The 15,733-nt window shown below is 48.4% G+C and overlaps 1 protein-coding gene across 1 annotated transcript in view; it reads left to right on the top strand.

The window, feature by feature from the left end:
* Nucleotides 1–3,575: 3,575 nt before the first annotated feature.
* Nucleotides 3,576–15,733, top strand: part of LOC138302157 (taste receptor type 1 member 2-like) — a 54,475-nt gene continuing 42,317 nt past the window's right edge. Inside the window, exon 1 of the mRNA XM_069242514.1 lies at nucleotides 3,576–3,868. Within this exon, the coding sequence (XP_069098615.1) occupies nucleotides 3,611–3,868 (258 nt within the window). The 5' untranslated portion in view covers nucleotides 3,576–3,610. The remainder of the gene's footprint in view (nucleotides 3,869–15,733) is intronic.

Genomic DNA, 15,733 nt, shown 5'->3' on the forward strand with positions numbered 1-15,733 from the left:
CGACAACTTTCTAGTCAGGTTGTGGCCAGCTAATTAGATCGCTTCTATTTGCACGCACATTTGCGAAAATTAACGTATATTCACAGCCAGTGATGTAAAAATGTATTTTCCTTTTAATATCTCCAAAGCTACTGTATGGATTTACACCAAATAAGTGAAAGCACAATCTGCATACCGAAAGCTAGGTTTCTGCCAAATATGGTGTAATTCCATCCAGTGGTTTGGCCTATAGTCGTGTTCAATGGTCCTATGAGTTAGCATGGGAAACTCAACTTTTTTGATCCCGCCTTATTCTCAGCTTCCACTAGACGGATCACCCCTGAACTTTCCATGTGCAACAAGAATTACCGGCACACTTTTTTTTGGGAAAGTTTAGTGCAGAATCATCATACAGTGCTAAAACGCCAGTAGGTAGTTACAGGTAGGTCTACTTTTCCATAGAAAGAGAGTTTTTGGTTTGCCAATCTCTTTGGCCCCATTTGACGAATCTTCACAAAACTTTCCAAAACAATAAAAAGTTAATCTAACTCAGTCTGGAAATTTAAAAACAAAGGAAGTTAGATCTCGGTCAGCAGATTGTGATTTGATGTAAATCCGTTCAGTAGTTTCTGAGAAATTTAAGTTTAAAATAATTGTATATTTTGGCAGATGAGCTCACAAGAGTCTCTGAGACTGCGCCAATTTAAAAATAGAAGGGTGTTCTGATTGACCAGGGGAGCTTTTTTTCCATTGGGCCATCTCGCTCCAGCGGGAGTCAGTCTTCCACGAGACCCAGAGCTCTGGTTAGCTACCATCAACACGAGAAAAATATTGGTGGCAGACATTACAGAACTCATGGACTTCGTCCCCTCTCCCGAAGTTCTAAAAAAAAAAAAGGGTATGGGTGAAGGGTAAGGATACCCTGACCCACTAGACCCCATGGGGAGACCCAGACAGACCCCTCCTGGGGCCAAAAAAGTTTTTAAAAATGGCAAAAAATACTGCAATCTCATGAGACTGTTACAGGATGAAAAGAAAAATGTGTCCGATCCACATATATTTATCATAAGCTTGGGGAAACCTACTGAAGGGGCTGTGTTTATAAAGTGATGGGGGTTGCTTGGCTGTCCTCACCATGCCTCTAGAGGTCCCAGAGAGCCCATCCCCAGGACCAAATACAATATTGATGGGGAAGGGAACACATAGCCCCTCTCCCTGGATTGTTATACGCCCCGGGGAGCACACCCTTGAGGCCAATATTATTATTTATGTGGAGAGAAGGATGCACATCCCTCTTTCACATACCTCAGGAGGCCCTGGGGAGCCCACCACTGGGGCTGACAATTTTAATGGGGGTGTGCCCCCCCACTAGAGCCTCAAGAGGCCCTGGGGAGTCTATCCCAGGACTGACTTTAATTTTCCCCTCCCCCAGTCTCTAAAGGCCCCAGGAGCTCACCCCAGGACATAGCGGTTTCCCTGCCCGCAGCAGTGCGAACTTGCAAACCTGTGTTTGCTCTCGTTTGGCAGGAGCATTTTTAAACCTCCCGCCAAGTGGGAGTAAACGCCAAGTCTGTTCCCAGCTGGCGGGAGCTTCTAAAATGCTCTCACCTGCTGGAAGCAGACTTTTCATCTGTTTCCCTGACTGCTCTGAAGAGGCAGGGAAACAGATGAAAATATTGCTCTCGCCTGCAGAGAGCAACATTATTAGTTGCTGCCTCTGGGCAGGAGCAATGCCGGATCCCATTGGATGCAGGGAGCTGCCGGGGACCGTGAGGGCCTTGGTTTATGTGGTGTGGTGGATGGCCTGGGTGGCCTTCATGCTCCCTCTCCCCCTTGAACATAGTGCCGGGTGCTGAGGGATGGGGTCCCAGGGGCAAAAATGGGCCCAGAGTGTAGGCCCATGTGCCCCGCGTCCCCTAAAAATATTGTTAGCCCCCGGGGAATGGGTTTCCCAGTGGATGGGGCCCCTGGGGCAAATATCAGCCCAGGGAGGGAGATGCGTGCCTCCCTTGCCATAAAAATCATGCTGGACCCTGGGGGATGGGGTCCCCTGAGCTAAATTCGGTCTTAGGAGGAGGGCCACATGTCCTCTTCTCCAAAGAAGAAAGTTGGGCCCCTAAGGATGGGAATAAAAAAGAGTGGTGCTGGTGGATTGGGTCCCTAGGGCAAAGTAAGGTTTGGGGGGGTCCTATGGCCCCCTCCCTTTTATTTAAACAAACCCCTCCAGCGGATGGAGGAAGTGGGCTGTATGGCCCCTTCCCCTTTAATCATATAAAAACAGCCCTTGGGATGGGTCCCGGGGGCCAGGCCCTATGGCCTACCAGCCACTATGAACGGCCAAATGTCTGTGTGCAGCATTGGGCTGGCTGTATGGGGAGTGTTGGCTGCAGGGCCTGGCCTTTGGCCGTGCATTTACATATGGTAATTAAGTACATTACTTTACATTGAAAAACACCCTAGAAGTTCACTGAAAAAAGGTTAATGCAACCCTATAGTTATGTGTGATAAAATAATCTTTGTTTTCTTTTTAAAAAGAAATCTAAGAAAAACACTGTAGCTCGCTCATTGGATGATGTCATTAGTGATGTCATCAGTGATGCCATTTGAGGTGTCATCAGTGATGTCATAAATGATGTCATAGAACATGTCATGAGTGATGTCATGTGTGAGGTCCTAAGCAGTCCATGGGGGGGCGCAAGTTATAGTTAGTGCTGCTAACTATAAAATTTAATTTAAGTGTAAAATGTTAGTTATCACTGCCAAATTCACCTAACTATAACGCTAATTTAACCTTTCAGTCAACTTCTAAGGGTTTAAAAAAAAAAACAGATCCTTTTATCACACTTAACTATAAAGTTACTTTAACCTTTGTTTTTTCAGTTCAAAAAGATGTATATATTATATGTGTGTGTGTGTGTGTGTGTGTGTGTGTATTTTGGTTCAAACACACAATACCACTGAAATTTGCCAATTATGGTATGTGTATGCATACAAACCACACCTTTATTCTAGTGCTGCTAGTAATTAGGTGTTTTGTTCATGGCAGATGTTGTGATTTGTAAAGCAAAGCCATCCCTTGTGTAATGGTGTATCTGCAAGTCAACGGCCCATGGTCATGGTATTACACCAGGAATGGCATTGTACATTCTGATGATAAACAGCCTCTGATGAAGGGCAGTACCCCAAAATGCAGAGGGCAGTGCTTCACAAATTTATGGATTTAGGAAATTCATTGAATAAGGATATAAATGGATGAAGAAAAGGACGATTTATTGACTAAAACCCTTGGCCTACCTATACTTTTTTACTTTTTCTATTGTTTGTGAAAGAAATGCCACCTGGCCAATTTAAAGTTGTGTGAGACGAGCTGAACCTTCTTAAAAGAGTGCACAAAACCAACATTGTTCTAACTGTGCTCTCATGCTGCAGGCAGCAGTTCTTGCCTGCACTCAAGTGTGGTATAATATTTGGAATTAGACATTGTCCAGTTTAAAGAGTATGCACTGGAAACCCTCAACTCAAGGTATTAAAATACCATAAACTCCGGACCAGCCTACAGTGCTATATCTGACCCATCACCTTGTTCTTCAGTTTGCAGATCAATCTGCCAGGCTACCGCTATTTTCAAGCAATGAGATTTGCCATCAAAGAAATCAACAACTCTAGCTCCCTCCTGCCCGGCCTCACCTTGGGGTACATCACTTACGATTCCTGCTACATCTACAACAACATCCAGCCAGCGCTCGATTTCATATCCAGGAATGGGGCCATCAACATGCAGAACCATTATGCTGACTACATGCCCAGGGTCATCTCGGTCATCGGCCCAGACAGCACTGACGCTGCGGCGGCCACTGCCTCCATCTTCAACATGCTCCTTCTTCCGCAGGTAGGCAAGTCCTTTGTGTTGTATCGCTGAAGGTCAAAGGAGGCCTGTCATATTGAAAAATAATGAAACTGGTCCCACCATGTGGGTCCCCCTAGTTTGCTACCAGACGTTCTTTGTCAGAATATCATCCGACATAAATGTTGTGTCCTTTATATTGTTAACTAAAGTATTGCCCTTTTCGATGTCATGAAAAAGTTATACCCAATGGGTTGATATTATATCGCCACATTGGAGGTAATAATGGAAAAATGTTACCCAATAGGATGATGTTTAGTATACAATATTCATGTAAGATGATATATCTGTAGACTATATGCTGATATTTTTGTCACATTTCTAATTTATAAAGCGCTTTCAAGCACTGTACATACACTATACAGATGGCTCTAATAAAATAAAGCACACAATTATAATGGTATGCAACATCATGATCTAAACAGATTGAGCAGTCTAGAGGGCGTGAATATTCCACAAGGAGAGAACTGAACAAATCAATGAGTCGAAGTTAGTTGAAAAGGAAGAGCATTCAAATGTTTAGATGCTGAAAGAATGAAAGCTGAGACGAGATGTAAACAGGAGATGTTGAGAAGCTGACTGCAGGCAGTAGCGTGCTATGGACCCTGGTGCAGGCAAGGAAAATGTCCTCTTTGGCTGTTGTTGGATTGGTAAAATGGGCCCTGGTTCCACTACACTTGCTGCACCTGTGGTAGCTACGCCCACTGTGTGCAGGTCACAGGTAGGTATTTCGATTTACACATACAAGGCAGATATGGAGGGGTATGACCCATAAATATATTTATAAAGAATGCAAACACATTTTAAGATGAGCAGGGTAGGATTGACAATGAAGGGAGTCAACAGCAGAGGTTTTATGTGCTGAGGAAAGAAGTTTAAAGATCAGTCTGATGGTGGAATTCGATTCTAGAAGGCAAATGAATGAAAGGGGCAAATCAAGAAATCAATCAAGGCAAAAGAGAAGGAAAGTCAAAATTAGAATTTTATTAGGGAGAAAAGATAATAAATGGGTGGTTATTCGCGTATTTAATAAATGAAATCGACAACGGAATTCAGAAATAACAGACAGAAATGGAAAACCTGGGGTAAAAAATAACAGCCAAGTTATAAACAGGGGTGTAGTGTCCTGGGCCTTGCTTATCTGTCATTTCCTGAGTGCAGCCAGGGGGATCAGCAGGAGGGCAGAGGCTGCAGGCTGGAGCAAGCTGAGCGTACCCAATGCCCCTACGTCTTGTTACAGACTATTTGGGTCTACCATGTATGAACATAACTAAGCATACTAAAATCTTCTATTTACTGGAGCAATAACGCAGCATAGAGATACGATGCCTGTGTGTCATTAATTCACGGAATCTTGCAGAACAGGTTGTATAAGAGGGATGGGGAGGTGCAGTAGCAGAAAAGAGAGAGGTGCAGAGAAGACAGAGGCAAGCATCGGGTGAAGATGCAGAAAAGACTAGAACAGTAGCCTCGATGGAATACAGGTAGAGAGAATTTGAGGTCACCAAAACTGAACTGGGCAGGATCAGTTACAAGTGGTGCAGAACTTTACCGAGCTCTGATTGGCCAGCCGAAAGCCATCTAAAGTACCTGAGGTTCTGTGGGAGATTTATGCTGCTGCATAATATTGAGTGTATAGTGCGTGTCGTGTAAAATAATATTGATGTTATCCTTCTACATGGAGCAATCAGTGATTGTCTACAGTGCGACTATTTGTCACTTTTTTTCATAGGTTTTTAATGTTAAATGACTAGGGCCAAATTAAGCGGGGTACCACTGCCGTAATGAAACTTTTTTTTTCTCCATATTTCTTTATTTTTCTGAATATTAGGAATAATTTCCGATAGCAAATTTATACAGTATGACAAACATTACGCTGCAACAATTCAATGCTTACACGTGGATATTGACACCCAATGCATTACGCATTACAACCAACCTTAGAAAGCTAGGCATGAGAAACTGACATATGTGTACCAGTGAGAGTCGTCCACAGGGTGATGGTTACAATACAGCTGAATGATATACATATTCCATATTATGTTCAGAATAAGGAAAATAAAAAAATAAAATCCCAAACCCTACAAAAACTACAATAAACTGCAATAAACTGGGTTCGGTGGTCTGCCAGGGTATTCAGAGGGTATGCTGAGGGGGCACCTGAGTCGGATTTACATTCTACAGTCTACAAACAGGGCAGGAGGCAGCACCGCGGAGGGATCAACACCAATGCACCTGCATTGACAGACGGAGAGGAAGGGGGAACCAACCCCACCCCCCACCACACTACCCCGCTCGCCGACTCAGCTCACTCTCAATCTCGGCAAGCACCTCTGCCCAGTCAAGGGGATTGGAAGGGGGGCCAGCCGGAACTTGTGACGATATTAGTATTTGTTGTTCTGCCAGAACACCGACACGAAGGTCTGCGAGCCATCTAGACACAGGTGGCAACATGGGGGATTTCCAGCTCATTGCTAAGCGTCTTTTTGCCAGTATGAGCGCTAAGCCTAAGGTTTTATTTGCCGGTTTATGTTTAGAGGTTCTGCGTGTTATGCCAAGTATGTAGTGTGCCATATCACAGTGCGTGAACTTTCCCGTAATTTTATTTGACATCTCAGTTATAGTTACCAAATATTCAACCACATGGGGGCAGGTCCATACCATGTGTAAGAAATCAGCATTCCCTCTGTGGCACCACGGGGTCCCATCAGGTGTGGATGGGTAAATCCTCACCAGCCTCGTAGGAGCGAGGTAGGTGTGATGCAGATAGTTAAACTGGATAAGTTTGTAGCGAGCATTCATTGAAATAATTTTTGGAGCCGTGAGGGCCTGTTCCAATTGGGCATTTGTAAGTTCACTGTGTAGCGCTTCCACCCAGTATGTCCGAAGCGATGTAAGGGGAGTTTTGTCATCTATGTATAGCACATTATATAGATTTGTGATCGCTTTATTCGCATTCCTGTGTGTCAGAAGTGTTTGAAGCAAAACCGATGTGACAGGCACCCTGGGTATAGTGCCCCAGTAGGTTGCCGCTAGTTGGGTTAAAGCCGCAACGGTGACAAAGGTGCCGGGAGGGAGACTGAAATCACCCTCTAAGCTAGTGAACAGAACCAACATATGGTCTTCAAAGAGGTCGCCCCATTCCACAATTCCCGCCACCTCCCAGGCAGTTGCCGCTGGTTTGTGCACAGTAGTAGCCCGGCCTGGCAGTGCCCACAGCGGTAGCTGTGACACATATGGGGCCACCCGGCCTGACTTATGCGTGTACCTGAGCCAACATTTCTTGGCGTTTCTCATGAATAAATTACTATCTGCAATTGGGGTGCCGGGGTTAGGAGTCATCAACCAGCTTAACATTCTATCTATACCTCCTTGTTTGACTGTGACGCATAATTCATGCAAGTTATGTTCTGCTAACCAACACATAGGCCATTGGAGCTCGGCCGCTGCATAATAATGATCAAAGTTTGGGGCACCCAGGCCACCTTCCGACATAGGAGCATAAAGTTTGCTTAATGCCACACAAGTTCTACCCTTGCCCCATATCAATGCTGTAAGAAAGGAGCGCAACTCCGCAACCCATTTATTTGAAAGGGAGATCGGAAGAGCCGAGAAGTGGCATAACAATCTCGGGAGCACCAGCATCTTAGAGATAGCTAGTCTGCCCAGAGGAGAGAGCGGGAGGGAAGTCCAAAATGGTAACGAAGACCTCACTCCAGTCAGAACGCCACCTATATTTGCGTCTATTAAATCTTTTTCCTCGTGGTAGATCTTGACCCCAAGATGTTTGATGGTATTGCATGCCCACGACAGGGAGGTATTAGGTAAATGATCGCATTGAGCCATAGACAACGGTGTAAGAGGGAACAAACAGGACTTTGCCCAATTTACCTTGAGGCTGGATGCCTTGCCAAACTCCTACAGCAGTGCCAAAAGTTGGGGCAAGACCAGAGCGTCATCCATGTATAGCGACATGACGTGCCATACCCCTCCCATATAAAGTCCCCAGTCAGGCGCTCTCATTTTCAGGGCTTGCGCTAAGGGCTCCATAGCTAATGCAAAAAAGAAGTGGTGACAGGGGGCATCCCTGTCGTGTCCCACAATTGATATTAAAGGGTTTGGAGATCACAGATCCCGTCTTCACCCAGGCTATAGGTGTATGATATATAGAGTTATCCATTTCAGGAGGTTGGGACCGAAGCCCATCTTTTGCAGAACCCTCAGCAGGTAAGCCCACCCCAGTGTATTAAATGTTTTTTCTATATCCAATGAGGCAACCGCAGTTTCCCTTTTCTCCTCACCCACCCAGTCCATAATAGAGAACAATCTACGGAGATTGAGAAAGGTGCTTCTGCCTGGGATGAATCCATTCTGGTCAGAATGAACCAAACCAGCAATTATGGGCATAAGTCTGTCCGCTAACATACGACTTAAGATCTTGTAATCGGAGTTAAGCAATGATAGCGGACGGTATGATCCCAAACGCAAAGGGTCTCTGCCTGGTTTAGGGAAGACCACCAGCGTCACCTCCCTCAGAGAGGCCGGGAGGGCTCCCTCAGTGTACGCTGCATTTACATTGCCAGCATTTTAGGGGCTAACATTGCCTGATATGCAGTATAAAATTCAATCGGCCACCCGTCCGTGCCAGGGGACTTCCCCCGTGCCATACTTTTTATAACCTCCTCAATTTCTGTGAGCTGTAGGGCAGCCTTCAATGTATCCCTATCTACAGGAGACAGTCTGGGCAAGCGGAGGGGGGCCAGAAACTTCTCCACCGCAACGTGTTCCCCCCGATTCCGAGACTGCGTAGAGTGTGGAATAATATTCGTAGAATGCCGTATTAATTTATTCCTGTGTATTCAGCAGTTGGTCATTGTAGGAAGTTGGCTCTGTATGTGCTATTTCAAAGTAAGGAATAGCATGCACAGAGTCCAAGGGTTCCCCTTAGAGGTAAAATAGTGGTAAAAATAGATAATACTAATGCTCTATTTTGTGGTAGTGTGGTCGAGCAGTAGGCTTATCCAAGGAGTAGTGTTAAGCATTTGTTGTACATACACATAGACAATAAATGAGGTACACACACTCAGAGACAAATCCAGCCAATAGGTTTTTATATAGAAAAATATCTTTTCTTAGTTTATTTTAAGAACCACAGGTTCAAATTCTACATGTAATATCTCATTCGAAAGGTATTGCAGGTAAGTACTTTAGGAACTTCAAATCATCAAAATTGCATGTATACTTTTCAAGTTATTCACAAATAGCTGTTTTAAAAGTGGACACAGTGCAATTTTCACAGTTCCTAGGGGAGGTAAGTATTTGTTAGGTTAACCAGGTAAGTAAGACACTTACAGGGTTCAGTTCTTGGTCCAAGGTAGCCCACCGTTGGGGGTTCAGAGCAACCCCAAAGTCACCACACCAGCAGCTCAGGGCCGGTCAGGTGCAGAGTTCAAAGTGGTGCCCAAAACACATAGGCTAGAATGGAGAGAAGGGGGTGCCCCGGTTCCGGTCTGCTTGCAGGTAAGTACCCGCGTCTTCGGAGGGCAGACCAGGGGGGTTTTGTAGGGCACCGGGGGGGACACAAGTCCACACAGAAATTTCACCCTCAGCGGCGCGGGGGCGGCCGGGTGCAGTGTAGAAACAAGCGTCGGGTTCGCAATGTTAGTCTATGAGAGATCTCGGGATCTCTTCAGCGCTGCAGGCAGGCAAGGGGGGGGTTCCTCGGGGAAACCTCCACTTGGGCAAGGGAGAGGGACTCCTGGGGGTCACTCCTCCAGTGAAAGTCCGGTCCTTCAGGTCCTGGGGGCTGCGGGTGCAGGGTCTCTCCCAGGTGTCGGGACTTAGGTTTCAGAGAGTCGCGGTCAGGGGAAGCCTCGGGATTCCCTCTGCAGGCGGCGCTGTGGGGGCTCAGGGGGGACAGGTTTTGGTACTCACAGTATCAGAGTAGTCCTGGGGTCCCTCCTGAGGTGTCGGGTCTCCACCAGCCGAGTCGGGGTCGCCGGGTGCAGTGTTGCAAGTCTCACGCTTCTTGCGGGGAGCTTGCAGGGTTCTTTAAAGTTGCTGGAAACAAAGTTGCAGCTTTTCTTGGAGCAGGTCCGCTGTCCTCGGGAGTTTCTTGTCTTTTCGAAGCAGGGGCAGTCCTCAGAGGATGTCGAGGTCGCTGGTCCCTTTGGAAGGCGTCGCTGGAGCAGGATCTTTGGAAGGCAGGAGACAGGCCGGTGAGTTTCTGGAGCCAAGGCAGTTGTCGTCTTCTGGTCTTCCGCTGCAGGGGTTTTCAGCTGGGCAGTCCTTCTTCTTGTAGTTACAGGAATCTAATTTTCTAGGGTTCAGGGTAGCCCTTAAATACTAAATTTAAGGGCGTGTTTAGGTCTGGGGGGTTAGTAGCCAATGGCTACTAGCCCTGAGGGTGGGTACACCCTCTTTGTGCCTCCTCCCAAGGGGAGGGGGTCACAATCCTAACCCTATTGGGGGAATCCTCCATCTGCAAGATGGAGGATTTCTAAAAGTTAGAGTCACCTCAGCTCAGGACACCTTAGGGGCTGTCCTGACTGGCCAGTGACTCCTCCTTGTTATTCTCATTATTTTCTCCGGCCTTGCCGCCAAAAGTGGGGCCTGGCCGGAGGGGGCGGGCAACTCCACTAGCTGGAGTGTCCTGCTGGGTTGGCACAAAGGAGGTGAGCCTTTGAGGCTCACCGCCAGGTGTGACAATTCCTGCCTGGGAGAGGTGTTAGCATCTCCACCCAGTGCAGGCTTTGTTACTGGCCTCAGAGTGACAAAGGCACTCTCCCCATGGGGCCAGCAACATGTCTCGGTTTGTGGCAGGCTGCTAAAACTAGTCAGCCTACACAGATAGTCGGTTAAGTTTCAGGGGGCACCTCTAAGGTGCCCTCTGTGGTGTATTTTACAATAAAATGTACACTGGCATCAGTGTGCATTTATTGTGCTGAGAAGTTTGATACCAAACTCCCCAGTTTTCAGTGTAGCCATTATGGGGCTGTGGAGTTCGTGTTTGACAAACTCCCAGACCATATACTCTTATGGCTACCCTGCACTTACAATGTCTAAGATTTTGTTTAGACACTGTAGGGGTACCATGCTCATGCACTGGTACCCTCACCTATGGTATAGTGCACCCTGCCTTAGGGCTGTAAGGCCTGCTAGAGGGGTGTCTTACCTATACTGCATAGGCAGTGAGAGGCTGGCATGGCACCCTGAGGGGAGTGCCATGTCGACTTACTCGTTTGGTCCTCACTAGAACACACAAGCTGGCAAGCAGTGTGTCTGTGCTGAGTGAGAGGTCTCTAGGGTGGCATAAGACATGCTGCAGCCCTTAGAGACCTTCCTTGGCATCAGGGCCCTTGGTACTAGAAGTACCAGTTACAAGGGACTTATCTGGATGCCAGGGTCTGCCAATTGTGGATACAAAAGTACAGGTTAGGGAAAGAACACTGGTGCTGGGGCCTGGTTAGCAGGCCTCAGCACACTTTCAATTGTAAACATAGCATCAGCAAAGGCAAAAAGTCAGGGGGCAACCATGCCAAGGAGGCATTTCCTTACAGTCATTCCCACCCCACAACGCAGTAATTGGTGGATGGGCGCGCTCTGACTGAAGCAGCCAAGCAAGTCGTCTGCCCACCTTGTCCCCCTCTGCATGTCTACGGGCTAGGTAGTCACTGTAATGCAGCCGAGCCAACTTGTTTAAGGTCTGTTGATAAGTGATCCGAGTGTTTGCCAATGGTGCAGCTGCCCCCACATCTGTGGTTAAGAGTTCCTCATACTGTTGCAGCTCATATTCATGATCCCTGAGCTCTCGACACAATAGTAGCGCCGCTCCGTAATTCGTTTTTATTACGTGGTCCCTCAATACCACCTTAAAGGCATCCCATTCTATCCCCACATCTGATGCCATACCTGCATTAAGTGCAAAATAATATTTAAAATGCCCTCTTAAGGTCTCTCTGTATTCAGCATCCTCTAGTGCCGTTACAGGCATTCTCCAGGTTGGAATACTCGGAGGAGCACGGCTCCATCGTATCCCCAGCTGTAAGGGAGAATGATAAGACAATTTGCGTCCGAAATACTGCGCGCTAGTGACCTTCAGTAATGCGTCAGTGTTGCAGTACACCACATCAATCCTAGTCTGCAGAACAATTAAACCAGAGTAGTATGAGTACACACGCCCAGTTGGGTGCAGGCAACGCCACACATCATGAAATTGATTATTTGTGGACCAAAGGCGTAGTTGGTGTGCAAGCGCGATTGATTGGGCTCCCTGCAACGGAGGGCGGGCCCTATCTAAGTCAAAACAAGGAGTACCTTTGAAATTGCCACCCCAATAGCATGGTGCCTCCAGGTTAAGGAGAAGGGACATAGACAGTCTGTAAAAATGCATTCTGATTAGCGTTAGGGGCATATAGTGAAATTAGGGAAAGCGGTGCTCTGTCTAAGGTTCCTTCCAATATGACAAAGTGCCCGTCCGGGTCTATCTTGGTATGTAGTATCGACAACGGCACAGCAGGGGCCACCCATTCCAAGGCCCCTCTGGCATATCTGGAGTATGTTGTCCCTATCATGGACCCACGCCAGCACCTGCGCATTCGTCCCAGATCCGGGGCCGTGAGGTGTGTCTCCTGAAGCAAAGCCACATGTACCTTGTGGTGACGGAGAAACTGGTAAACTTTGTGCCGTTTACAAAAAACTGGTAACCTCCTAACATTCCATGTCATGAAGGAATATTGTGACATGTAGCTGAGTGTGTATACAATGAGTCATGTTTAGGGGGGATGCACGTGTCGACAGTACAGAGAGCAACCTGCATTCCCACCGCACCCCGCCCTAGCCCCTACCCCCCAACATGTAACCTGCCCGCACATTCCAGCACACCTACCCATGTACCCGTGAATGAACCCACTAAGAAAACATAAATATAACAATAAACAACTCTTCCCAGGCTGCATCAAGAAATGCTGATACCCAACGGAAACATTATTGTTCTTGTATGATTACACCTAGGTGTAAAGGGAAGGGGGAGGGAGCACAGACAGTTCGAGCAGTTAAGAGTAACTTGGAGTACAAGAGCAAAGGAGAAAGGCATTTTAGACCCGCACTGGCCCGACGAAGGCCAACATTGACAAGCCTGCTGTATATGTACTGCTATTCCTGGGCTGGGGAGGTCCCCCCCTACCAGGCATGCCCCCCCCCCACAACACATCCTCTGCAGTCTCCGGTGTCACCGTCGGGCCCTTGCCCAAAATTGCCCGAAACTGCTCCGGATCCAGTTCCAGGGAGTCGTTATCCTGTAGTTCCTCACTTCTCACTGACGACGCAGGGGAGCCCACACGCAGTTCTACCTCTGCATGCGCCTGTTCTCTCTCCATGGAAGCTTTTTCAGCGGTAGGGGCAGCTTGTGTGCGCTGGGTCCTATCAAGGGTGCCCCCCCTCGGTCTGCGCCTTGCCAAGCGTGAAGGTGATTTCGGCGGTCTTGAAGCTATGCCACTGCCCTCCAGCCATGCCCAGGCCTCATCTGGTGTGGTGCAAAAAATTGAGCTAGTGTCCGTTATAATCCTGAGGGTTGCCAGAAACTGGAGAGCGTATTTAACGCTATGGTCCCTCAGCGTGCGCTTCACCGCGAGGAACGAGGTGCGCCTGCACTGTACCTCTAGCGTGTAATCGGGGTCAATATGTACCTGCGCATTGGGTATTCTCCAGGGGCCACCAGTGCGAGCCCTTTGCAGGATGTGATCTCTGTCTCCGTAATTAAGGAGACGCACCACCACCGGGTGAGGGGGGGTCCCGGCGGAGGGGGCCTGCCAGGGACCCTGTGCGCTCTTTCCACTGAGAAAAAGGATGATTGTTTACCTTAGAGGACCGTTTGGGTCAACCACTGCTCCATATACAGGTCCCTACTGGGCCCCCTCCTGCTCCGGCAGACCCACTACCCGGATGTTATTGAGACAGGCTATCCCCTCTTGGTCCTCAAGGCGTTGATGTAGGTGCAAAACCTCTTTTTGCAAGTCCTTGATGTGCTGGGTAGTGTTGGTTAGGGGAGGACATTGTTCTGAAACCGAGCCCTCAGCGGACCCAACACGGTCCTTCAGCTTCCTATGCTCCTCCCCCAAGTGGCCCATATCAATACACAGGGCATCAATCTTAGTTTCCAGAGTGGATTTAATGCTCTGCACTGCATTAGAATGTCGTCAAACGTCTGTGTGTGCGCCGCTAGAAGTGCCGCCACTGATAAGGCCTGAGGAATCCCAGGATCATTTTGCGCAGCCGGCGTGCGCGGCGCCGGGCCTTCCGCGCCGTGTTTATCTGATTTGTTGTGCCCCATCACAATGAGTCAAAGAGACACAGTCTGCCTTCACTCTGCCGTGGCACAAAATTCACTTTCATCAAGTCCCTCAGCAAGGTAGGGTTTTTTGAGGGCGCGCGACATCCACACGTAGCAGAGCAAGGTATACCCCCTCACCAGTCACAGGATCTTCGGGACGGGGGTCACTTTCGCCCACACAGGAGGCGGTGCACCGGCACTACTGGCACCAGTGCCCGGTACAACTCAGTCGGGGGGAGTTGTGGGCCGAGCCAGATCACAGCAAAGGCCCCCACCAGGCCACCGTCGGCACCGCTCCTCCACACAGGCCGGCCACAGGACACCTCTACTGTCTGCACGTACCGCACCGCTGGTCTTTGGTGCGGTGCGGTCCCGTGCCTGGGCAGGCCATCACAGCCACCCAGCAGGCCACGCGACCACCAGCTTTATCCGTGCGCTGTCCTCCATTCCACCGGTCCGGCGTGTCACAAAGCCGCAGGGTCCCTCGCAACCCTGCGCACATCAGCCGGCTCCACAATTCGGGTCCCGCCGCTCCCTGGTGCCCATCCCGGCATCCGGCAATTTGCAGCCCGGCACTGCTGCGTAGGCCCCAAGCCGGACACGGGCTCGGATCAAATCGGCGGCGTCCCCACTCCGCAGATGCCGCAGCGCGGCAGTCAAAGACCACGGGAGCCACATTCCACGCCGATAAAAACCGTTTAGGCTGTCTCGATCACAACAGGATTGTGATTGGGCCAGGTGCAGGGACGGATTTAGACGTCTGCTCCGTCCGCCATCTTGGCCACCCACTGGCGTAATGAAACTTGAGGGGGCCCCCTTGCAAAGTACATGGAGGGGGCACCCTTCGGATTCATTCAGGAACTCCTAGTTCAGGGTACAGGCTGAGGGGTCTGTGTGGAGCTCACTCCCCCACCCTCACCACAGGGGCCTTTGTTATTCCTCTGCAGGGTACGAGTCCTAAGAAAATGAGTGGAGGGAGTAACCAGGTTAGGCAGTATGGAAGTGGCATCATGGCGTGTGACATCACAGTGGTTGACATCATAGCGCATGACACTGCACGTGGCATCACAGGAAGTGGCATCACAACCTATTACCTCACAGAAAGTGATATCACGAGAATTGACATCAGATCTTAAGACCTCACACATATATTTAGCAGGTCTATTATGAGTACATTTGAGCGCATTACAATATTTAACAAATTAGATTTTATGTCAGGGTTTTGTCAAAAAATTGACACAACCCTGATGCAAAATCTGCTCCTCAACATTTATTTTGTAAATCCCTGCCGCAAAGAAATTGGCAACAAGGAGAAACGTGGTAGTAAATCTTTTCTGCTGAATTAGTTACAAAGTCTGAATTTTACAATATCTTATGGGGTTAAGGCACCTTCTGCAGAGAACACTGTGTTCCCAGTAAACCTCGGTGAATAATAATAATGGTAAGATACCTCTGGAGGTTGCTGGAAAGATCTATGTTTTGTCTAGTCCTGGTTTTGACTCAAAGTAGCATAGAGGGTT

This window comes from Pleurodeles waltl, chromosome 6 (genome assembly GCF_031143425.1).
Source record: "Pleurodeles waltl isolate 20211129_DDA chromosome 6, aPleWal1.hap1.20221129, whole genome shotgun sequence".
NCBI classification, from domain to species: Eukaryota; Metazoa; Chordata; class Amphibia; order Caudata; family Salamandridae; genus Pleurodeles; species Pleurodeles waltl.